Source organism: Hippoglossus stenolepis, chromosome 17 (genome assembly GCF_022539355.2).
Source record: "Hippoglossus stenolepis isolate QCI-W04-F060 chromosome 17, HSTE1.2, whole genome shotgun sequence".
Classification (NCBI taxonomy): Eukaryota; Metazoa; Chordata; class Actinopteri; order Pleuronectiformes; family Pleuronectidae; genus Hippoglossus; species Hippoglossus stenolepis.
The window spans coordinates 13,257,555-13,268,259 of NC_061499.1; the positions used below are offsets into that span (position 1 = coordinate 13,257,555).

General features: G+C 39.9%; 1 protein-coding gene across 2 annotated transcripts; it reads left to right on the forward strand.

Moving 5' to 3' along the window:
• Positions 1–4,892: 4,892 nt before the first annotated feature.
• Positions 4,893–10,662, forward strand: dazl (deleted in azoospermia-like). 2 transcript variants are annotated; one of them, XM_035183077.2, is made up of 10 exons: positions 4,894–5,016; positions 5,677–5,799; positions 6,428–6,519; positions 6,821–6,872; positions 6,967–7,033; positions 7,177–7,313; positions 7,564–7,647; positions 7,871–7,921; positions 8,813–8,883; positions 9,271–10,662. In XM_035183077.2, the coding sequence occupies exons 1-9, from the start codon at positions 4,924–4,926 to the stop codon at positions 8,855–8,857; spliced, it is 744 nt and encodes a 247-aa protein (XP_035038968.1). In that variant the 5' UTR covers positions 4,894–4,923; the 3' UTR covers positions 8,858–8,883; positions 9,271–10,662. The 2 variants fall into 2 exon arrangements, with proteins under 2 accessions (XP_035038969.1, XP_035038968.1); XM_035183078.2 differs by lacking the exon at positions 7,871–7,921 and having other exon boundaries at positions 4,893–5,016.
• The last annotated feature ends 43 nt before the right edge of the window (positions 10,663–10,705 follow it).

Below are 10,705 nucleotides of genomic sequence, written 5' to 3' on the forward strand. Positions count from 1 at the left end.
GCTGTGGACTTTTACTACCATCTATACTGTTGAGGAATTTTTGACCATCCTCACACATTACTGTATATGCCCACTCTATGTCTCTCTCCAATCCTCTCTGTCTCACTCTCTCAAAACGATTTTTATAAAATGTTGTAGTAAGGGACCATTACTATTCATGAGGCCTATTCATTTATTGCTTATCAGAATCAGAATTGGGGTTTTGCCAAGTACATGGAATTTTTTTATACCAAAAAGAGCAAATTTTAGATGGCAAAGTATCGATCGAAGGTGAGGCCAGGTTTGTCCACTTTGTACCACGCAACTGCCTTATAACAAATCTGTGAGCTCACCTGTCAGCTTTACATCCAAGTGAAGCAGCGCAGGAGGCGCCACAGAAAAGCAGAGCAACGTCAAGTGTTCATCCTCGACTTGTGTACTTCAAAAAAGCTTAGAAATAAAAAAATTCTAAACAAACTTTCATAATTATTGTTGGTACAGGGGCCAATCAGATTTCAGCTAGTGCCCCACTGTCCCCTCCCCTGGATCCATCCCTGCTCCCAGGAAATTGTGATTATCGTGTTCTTTTAGATCTTTTGACCAAATAAGTGAATGTCATCAGGTGGTATTTTTAGGGTATTTTTCTGGTCAGACATACACTCCCTTATATATACCTACAACGTACCATCCATCTTTTTTTAAAAACGCAATAGAAGTCAAGGTCACAGATTTTGGTCGAGGATTCAGGTACAAATTATTGTGATGCATCGCTCAGGGATAAATGCCAAGCTTCCTTCCTCAAGGGTAAATGCCAAATAAAATGAATCAGTTCATGTTTTTCTTTTTTTTGGGACCAGTGTGCACATTCCCTCGCCTGCAGTGACTCTGCAACAAGAGAGGACAAGCCGCATGGTTTAAATAGCTGAAAAGACTTTGCTTGTTGACACAGTTATTCCAGTATACTTACACAAATCAAGGTCGGTGCAACAGTCAGTGACACAAAGCCAATGAGCTGTGTTATTTACATGGATTTGTTTGGTCCATTTTCAGTGTAGTTCCCTCACAATAAAACACACTGTGTCATATGGAGTATTTGAGTTATGAGGAACGTTATCTGAAGAGCCAGGAGCTTCCTCTATTTTATTATCAGCTAAGCATTAACATAATGTAATAATGTAATGAATGAAACAAGCAGCACACTCAGAAAACCGAATTTTCTGAGTTGTCACACTCTCATTAGGTTTTGGAAGATATGGCATCTCTGTATCTAGCTCCTCTTGGCATGCAACGTTCAGTTTTGATTTTCATTAGAGGGGGAATGATCATGCTGTTCTCCCGGGGAGGGGGCTTTCTGAAGGGCGTTGCTCAAGGAGTCCTGGTAGGAGAGAGCTGGAGCTGGAGTCAGACTAATCTCCGAAGGTTAAAAAGGTCCCTCGGTTACAAATTGGATTGTGACATATGGCTCACGCACTTAAACGCATGCTGAAGTTAATAGCATCTTCCACAGGAACCTCCACCAGCTGATTTTTATAATATATATGGATTCATTGCTGCAATATTTATGTACTATAATCTAGGGTGGGTATTGATGCAGCAGCTGAATTCATTTGAATTATGTTTGAACCCACAACTGCTGACTGCCCATAAAGCAATGGTGGCATAAATACAGCAGCAGCCTGGCAGCACCACTCACAAGCCAGTCTGATCTTAAGTTATAGGACTGAGCATGTGAACAGAATTTTAATGTAATCACCTTCCTTTTCTTCATTGAACTGGGTTCAGCTGTGATTGGTGGCACCCCGTGTTATTCCAGCACTGAATCTCAGCTTTTCAGTAATGAAGTCATGAATCTGCATGCGTGATTCGTTATCACAACTTTTACAGCCCTTAAATCAGAGCAGAAGTTGAATTAGAATTGTGTTTTTCATTGACATATCAGGTCCGACAATTCAATGTGATTATCACATTAACAAATGACTCAATGGTCCAGATAAATTGGCAACGTTTATGTTCCTACAGTGACGTTTAGAACGACACCGTTTCTCAAAATCAAGACATTTATTTCCCATCACATTTCAGCTACACAAACATGCACAAAAACATATTTTTCTAATTAATGTAGATCTTTTTTCAGATCTTACTGCAGTATCATCACTGGTCAACTATTCATTCTAACCTTTAAAATGTTAAATTCATCTATAGATCTCTGACCTTTCTTTGTTTTCAGACTATATCTCATATTAAGGTGTAATCAACACAAGGAAAGACTTTTAATATTTGTTGGTCAGCCACCCCTCATATACTCTTCACCTCTGTCAAAGGATGAGACACGTGTGGTATATACTGATGTGCCTTTGCTGCTATCTGGTGTTTACCTTGAGAACACATTGCTGCTGGACCTGTGTCTCAATTCTGCGATGTGCATTGAGAAAATAGATTCTTTCACGTTAACTTTTCTACTAGCTTTTTATTACACTAAAAGTATTGAAAGTACGTACAGAGTTTCCAAATGTAACTGTCTACAACATCATTAACTTTGACTGTCAACACGTGTTTTAAACATGCAGTGCTACCAATTACTTGGACTAAAATTAGAAATTTTGCAATAAATAATACATTGAAGGTTTGAGTCTGGTACTTGCTGAGTAGTAAAGACCTAAATACTGTATATTATCAAGTTTGGTGTAAAACCTTTTCAGACATTCATCCTAAAACATCAGAAATAAATGAGTGGTGTCTTTGTTTGTCATTGGTCTAAGCTCAGGACATTACCCTAACTATTAACACACAGGTTAAAACACACATTCAAGCACATCTATAGTTATGAGCATATTGAAAACAAGCAATGTCATTCATGGTCTAGACATTAAGTGCTGCGTCACCTAAATTTATAGAATTATCTTGTGCTATATTTAGAGAGGAATTTATTCTTATACATGTAGATTATGAGGCTTGAATTTTGACTTTAAATACTAAGTATGTGCTTCGTCGATATTTCCAGTCAGATTCTAAATGTGTTCTCTTCCTTCAAGGTCTGTGTGACCTGAAAGAGCCATAATTCTTACTTGTAGGAACTGCAGTCTGGCTAATAGATCGCACACAAAGCTCCCCATTGGCTTGAGAGAGGGGTACGACTTGGCTGCCCATGTGGCGGGCACCTTGCCCACCAGCATGCTGTTAAAGATGTTCTCGAGCTCTGCAGACATAACAATCTGGCCCTTCAAAGCTTTCTGGATGTGTACCAGGCTGACCCGCACCACATGTGGGAGTCTGACAGGAAGAGAGAGTGTCAAGGAGCAGCCAGAAGCTCTTGTGATTTAGCTCTAAAGCAACATGAGCAGTATCAGCTGGAGGAAATATACATTTCCTGTGTCAATCCCATTTACTCATTCAGTGAAATGTGGTATTCATTGAATAGACAGCACATTACACGTCTCTATTACCTGTTTAGCCAGACATCTTGCAGTAGGACCATGAGGGGACTGACAGTAAAGAGATGCTGGCTTTGACACAAGTGTGCTTCCAGGCAACTAGCTGCCCAGGGCATTTTTACTTGAATCCTCAGTGTCAGGAGGCAGCAGGCGCAGGATGTTCATCATCTGCTGCTCTGCCTGTGGGGCCAGCACTGAACTGGGGACACCATCGGTGATGTAGTACATATACCTCTGTGTGAGAAAAGTCCAGATCATCAGTGTTAGAAAAACAAGACTCAGACATCTTGATATGTTTGACCATATGGCCCAGTCCTATTTTACACAAGCCTTATTCATTCAAAAGCTGCACAACACGTTAAATGCCTTATTTTGTATTTTCTTCATTGTAGTGTTTAAAATGAATTATTCAATCAAGTTAATTATCATTATTATAAGGTTCATTTTCAAACTGACACAATCACAACTTTCACAGATTCAAGCTAGCTTAATGTCACCTGCGTCGGTGGATCCATGCGGACTGTCTCATCAGAGAGAGGCTTTGGTGGGCGGGGCCTTGTGCGTCACTCACGTACAGGTCACTCACATTCCCCGTGAAATACTCTCATAACTACACAGAACTACCATAATACTGTGATACTAGTACACTGGGTTGAATTAGAGTAGTTCTACTACATGTCAGTATGGAGGCAGAGCGGTGGGTGGAGTTGATCTGCTGTGTTGAGTGTTTACCTGGGAGCAGTCTTCTGCCCTCCTCTGGCAGACAGGCTCTCTGCATCTCCACCACGATGGTTCCATATCATCCCAACCATCTGGCCCCAACATATGCATTCAAAAGGAGCATTAACACACTTGAATTATTCGCTAATCTGCTGAATTACCATGTGCTAAAAGTCAGTTAAATAGGTAAGTGAATGTGAAGTTGCTCAAAATTTCTAATATTCTATACTCAAATTATTTCCCAACGTGGATGGTTTCAGGTTTCATGCGTTTTGCAGAAATCAAATACATAAATAAATAAACCAAGTGACAGCATTTCAAGTGGGAAACATAGAGTGATTTATTGTTTTCTTACTTGTGGATTTATTTACCTTACTTCCAAGCCTGGCTTGAGAGAAGGAGGCCACAGGAAGGAGAGTGAAACCCTGAAAGAGGATGTTAACATCATTAAGGGTCACTGTGCTCTCACAGGCATGTTCGTTTTAAATCATAATCAAATTCAAATGGATGCACTCAATGTCTATGAGCTTTTAAATGATGAATCATGACAGATAAGTGCACAGGAGAAAGGACTGTGGTCTGATTGAAAAGTCCCACAGGAATATAAAATGCCCTGCAGAAACTATGGAAGTATATTCTTAGCATAACAGTTCTAGTGCTATATCTTCATATAATTACACACAATGATTAGATCAGAACTAAACTTCAAAGTTAGCCGAAACTTTATTTAGATCATGTAAGCTAGCATTCGATTGGACAGGTTAGTCACGTGACGTGGGCGTGGTGTCGGCCGATGTGCGGTAGCTGTTGTTGGGCAGAAGAAGCGCCGCGCCATTCCCTTCCACCTTGCTCGGCTCATTTATTCGTTTTAAAGATTTTAGACATGGTAAGTTTCCGCGACCGGTTCACGTGTCCATCGATGTTACGGCTCCCGTCGCAGAGTCGCGTTGTTCGGGTTGAAGGAATTCGCGGACCGGTCAATCAACATGTTAATTGCTATGCTCGTTTTAGCTAACTTCGCCTTTAGCCACCGACTTAAAAAAAAAGGCGCACTAGCTGCTAGCCTAACGTTAGCCGGGGGCTAACACGGTCATGCTAGATCAAAGTTAGGCAACAACTTTGATGTCAACTTCTTACCGCAGTTTACCGCTAACTTTTTTTTGCCGATGCTATTTTCGTTACTTTGAAGTAGCATCTCTGTCTTTTCAGATCTGAGCTAGCTTTAGGAAAAAATGGTTATTGATCAGGTTAAAAGTTAGTGAGTAAGGATGAAGTTAACTAACTTTTTGATGAATTATGTACAAAGATGTACGTTACAAGGAAGTAAAGAAAACTCTCATACATGAAAAGTTGATTAAATCCTATCCTTATTTTAATGGTTCATAACATGGACAAGTCCTTTCAGTCTCATGAGGTTGTTCAGCATTGCACCTGATCCTGAGAATGAATTGAAGTGACAGCTCAGAGAAGAATAGTGTGAACTTCCAGACTCTGTTATACTTTAATCATGTTACTCAAGAATTAAAATGTGTTTTTTTATTATTAGGAGGCCTACAAGCCCAGGGGCAGACGCCAGACTGCATCCTCCTCCAAGTTGTCCAATGGATACATCCTGCCTGAGGGAAGACTGACACCCAACGCGCTCTTTGTCGGTGGGATAGACATAAAGGTAAAAAGTCCCACCTATTTAGTTCATATTTACACTGCTTCTTTATGTTGAGTATTTATCTCACACAAAATTGGGCACAGATCTGTAAAATAATATTCAATAGACATCAAATATCTGCTGGTCTTCATTTGAATACTCACTTTCCAAGATTCCAGGCTATAGCTGACCCCGTCCTGCCTGTTCAGAAATACGTACTCTGCAAAAGATAAATCAGTTAAGATTTTCAATGATTACTCACTAGAAATATTAGAAGGTGGGGGGGTTGCACTGGTTGTGCCCACTGCCCAGCTTGGACTGTATGCTGCTAACTGTGCATTTTAACCCGCTAGCATTTAACCAACGGCTGTTAATTATTTATCTGGTAAAATACTGTACTTTCCTTCAAGCTTGCTGCCCACACATATAAAATGTATTCATTTAAAAGTTTTATACTACTTCATATCAAATTTTCAATGTAATTGCATAGCGACACATTATAATATATTATGTACACAAATTAGGTCTCTGGGGTCATGACTATAAGTTGAAAACCAGTGCTTTGCTTTTCTTCTACACTTAATACAGGAGTGAATGTGATCAAGTCAGCTATTGAAACACAACCTTCACTTCAACTCCTTTTAACCTTCAGGTGGAGGAAAATGAAATACGCGACTTCTTTGCAAAATATGGCCTAGTCAAGGAAGTGAAAATCATCACATACCGTGGAGGACTCTGCAAAGGGTGAGTTTGACTGTGTAGAGATGTTCAGGTGAGGGTGCAAACTTTTGCCTACGTTACAATACTGAGCTTGAGTTTGTCTTAAACAATAAAAGCAAATCTTTTTACACATCAGTAAAATATCTGATGAATGGAAATTTAAGAACAGTGCATTTGATTAATTTGATAAACTTGTAGGTTATCAATAAATTAATTTGTGAATATTTGTTAACTTGCCCTGAGCTCTATACTTTCCATATTTCACTTTACATAGTGGCACAGAGACGGTGTATTTTTTTATTAGTGTTATTTTGTGTGTCCCTAGTTATGGCTTTGTGTACTTCAATGAAGAGGTCAACATTCCGTCAATCGTTGAGGTGAGTAGACATCCGTCTCTGGAGCTCCCATTGTATTATTTTTAGATTTTATGTGAGGGTAACAATTCTTCTGCTCATATTTTTTTTGCATTAGGAACACATCAGTTTTAAGGGCCGGAAACTCAAGCTGGGCCCCGCAATCATGAAAGAAAGGAGTTCACGTATGTATTCTGGTACATTTCAGTGGAACCTCATTTGAATGTTTGCTTCCCAGTGAAAAGAAAATGTTACTTCATACACACAATATACAAAACACACACTTCATACCTTCAATTTGTTTTCTTCTTCTTCTTCCCCAATCCAGGGTCCATGCAATCCTGGTCTGGCCAAGCTCATTGGACGAGCCCCACCCAGTACTTCTACTGTGCTTGCTGCTCACCTGTAGGGGGTGGTGTGGCACAACCTTCACCCATTCTCAACGGCGGCAGCCCCTACCCTCCGGTAAAACACACCCACCCACACACATATACTAGCTTCAAGACTTATGGTATGATTATTATCATTGCTGACAATACCCAACTTTCTAAAACATCACCCAATGCAGTACAAGGCTTGTAAGTACACTAAAAATTAGTTTCTTCTTGCTGGAGCCTTTCAGTATCAGTTTCAAGATTTTCAGTGTGTATATTAAGAACACTATCTGCTACACAAAGATCTCTGTAATGTGATTTAATGTGTTTTCACTTTGCAGCCATACTCCTATTCCAACTACGGAGGAGGTGTGATGGTCCCACAGATGCCAATGAACTACCCACAGAATGTCTTTGCCTACCCGGTACGTGCACACACATCCACACATTTATTTAACAGCATCCTATGCAGGGTCTACCAGACATTCCACATATGTTCCTGCATATGAAACAAAGGGCTCAGCTGGGTTTAGGTCCACCTGTGCCCGCCTTCTCCAGACTACACACACCCCACCATCCCTCTGTTTGCCTGCCCGGGTTTTCTTGTTGCCCTCTGTTTGACCACTGACCCTTCTCCCGCACATGCAGTCCTCTCCAGCTCACTGGACGGCGGACCAGAGGACGCACCCTGTCAATCAGGTGACTCTATGTTTACTGGGAATAAGAGTAGATGTCAGTGAAATTAAGTTTCAAAGCAGCTCACATCACTTGTCATGTGAGAACCTCACATGACCTGTTTTCAGGCCAGTGGGCTGAAAACATTGCATGCACCTCAGAGAATTTCAAAATCCACTTAATGAGGATAAATGAATAATGTTTTATTTATAAATTTGTGAGTATCTTATTAAATTATAGACTCCTAGGAGGGTCACTGTTTTCAACTAACACTTGTTTTTTCAGTGGTATTTGAAGGAAGAGTTCACAAACTGCAGTGTCGGATATTTCCACTAGATGGTGCTATCTGGCCAGTTTTTTGGCTAGGTTTTAAAGTGGGAGGTTGGCCTCCCCAGGAGTTACATCAGTTGGTAAGAGGAGGTTACATAGTTTAGACTAAATGTATGGGATTTGGTTAAAGAGATAGTTCAACATACAATAGCAGATATGCTCTTTTTCTCATTTTCTGTGAGTCACAATCTAATAAATGCCTGAGAACAGATCTTTATTATTTATTAACATGGCGAATAACTCAATTATTAAGTGTCAATGGATTTCAAAATCTTAATCTTTGTCACATAGGCATCTAGAAATTAAGCAAAAGTAAAAAATAAACTAAGGTAAAGGTGAGACGGCACCTTTTTTAACTTGGTCTTAGGGGAGGCCCACACTGTCTTTATCTAAAAGTACACTATCTAAAAGTATAAACTACAGGATTCATCAGTGAAGTCCTCTATTTCATCTGATGTACTCGACAATTTGTGGCACTTGCTATGTTTTGGGGAGCTTGTGTTATTGCAGCTGTCCATGTCTTTTCAGCTTCTCTTTAAGGTTTCTGTCTTTAAGCTCATTTTGTCATCTTACTCCCTGTTCCAGAGCTTTGTGGACTGTGGAGTCCAGACTATGTTGACTGTGATGTAGTCTACAGATACTGAGCCTCCTGCCAGGTAAAACGCCACCTCAACAAACAAGAGTGCTATCGTGCCAGGGATACAGTAGCTAATGCTGTGTCAATAGAGGCCAAGAGTCTGCTGACTTCTTCACCTTCTCTCAAGTAGGAGATTAATCTGTGTAATCACTTTATGGTGTAGTATTTAGGTGTGGGGGTGCTGCATATTGTTAGTTCTCCATTCCACATGGTCGTCAATGCCACTTTGCTCCTTCATCTATGATGCTTTGCAGTCATGTCTAGTATTTATTCATCAGTTTGCTTTCTTGTATTTACTGATTTATAAAAAAAATTGCCAGATATTTAAAAAGACTAATACTGATAGTAGGAGGGAACGTCCATGTGTATGCAACATGGTTATTTGTCTTCTGCTCCCTCTCTACAGGCCACAGTGCTGACAGGATGGACAGACAGACATCTTGATGTTCCGGACACCCAGAATCAACCCATCTCCCAGACCGATTTTCAATACGCCCTCCTCTCAATTTCTGAGACCCATTTTAGCACCGGACTGTGAGAACTCCCCACTTTAACTGTACTAGTTTGATCACAGTCACTTTAACCATGACTGGTACAGTTTTACCTGTGCTCAGCGGCTTTTAACCCACGTCGATCACAGCAATAATCGCACAGGAAGAGCAAAACACCCTCACTGGGACCAGCTGATATATGGGCTCAAGTTTGTCATTCTTTTTTTGTTTTCCTTTTGATATTTATCCCCGAACAAAAGACTTTTAAGTTCACCAATTGTGCCTATTTATATTTTATGTTGTATTTATTTTTGGCATATATTTTTGTTTGTTTATTTAAGCCCCTTCAGTGGCTCTCTGTACATACAAGCTATATATATATATATATATATATATAGTAGTAGTATGCTTCTTTGACTCAATTTCAGGCCTAATGCTTCTCTACATTCAAATTTCAATTAACTCGACCACTACGGCATAACAGCACTTCGTCATCCCAATTAATTTGTCATTCATTTCAAGCACTCATGATATCGTTAATATTTGGTGGGCTGTTTTTATTCCATTGGGTGTCATTAGAGGTGGTAAATGAAAGATGCGTGATCACCATACTGAACCAGACTTTCCAGGGTTAGTTTCACAGCGCCTGTGGCACACTGATCATCCTGTGTGACTCTTTTCGAACCATCTCCCACCCTGTGACCACTCCCCCTCGGATGTTTCCAAGGGTTCCCACTCAAAGACAATCACGGCATCAATTTACAATTCCGATCACTTCATCAATCAGCTTTTAAAATTGTGGGGGGAGAAATGTGAAAAACAGTTTTAATCCACTTTGAAATGAGTGTCACTATCTTGATTTAATTTATCTGGGGCAAAATGTTCACAGTACAGGGTTCACTTTATACAGAAGGAAATTCATAAAGAAAAGAAATTGGTTTTAATCCAGATGCTGGTGATCTTACATGAAGAATTTTACTGACTGCGAGCAATACTTTTTTTTATTCTTATTCCTATTCATGACATGCACGGTATGTTTTAGGTTTTATTTGAGGGGCAGCTTTGTTTGGTTGGAGATTCACATTGGGTGTTTGGTACACATCACCTGTTATCCTTTTTATATGGGCGTTGGCCTCAGAATCTCCTGTTTAGACATCTGGATTGAGTCATATTGTTTTGTTCAGAGAGCCTGGGCACCCCACTATGTTTGGGTAGTTAGTGTTATCTGTTAATGTTCACATATGTGCAGGTTTGAATTTGTCTGTAAAAAAATAAATAAAAGTTGAAATGTTCTCATGTAAGCTTGAGGAGGGTTTAAGTTTTTATTCCACACCATTTTGAACCCTGGCT

Excerpts from the sequence above, each read along its gene's own strand:
- dazl (XM_035183077.2), top strand. The coding sequence starts at position 4,924 with ATGTGCGGTAGCTGTTGTTGGGCAGAAGAAGCGCCGCGCCATTCCCTT. Across the intron at positions 5,800-6,427 it reads TCGGTGGGATAGACATAAAG|GTGGAGGAAAATGAAATACG; the intron begins GTAAAAAGTCCC and ends TTTAACCTTCAG. Across the intron at positions 7,034-7,176 it reads CATGAAAGAAAGGAGTTCAC|GGTCCATGCAATCCTGGTCT; the intron begins GTATGTATTCTG and ends TCCCCAATCCAG.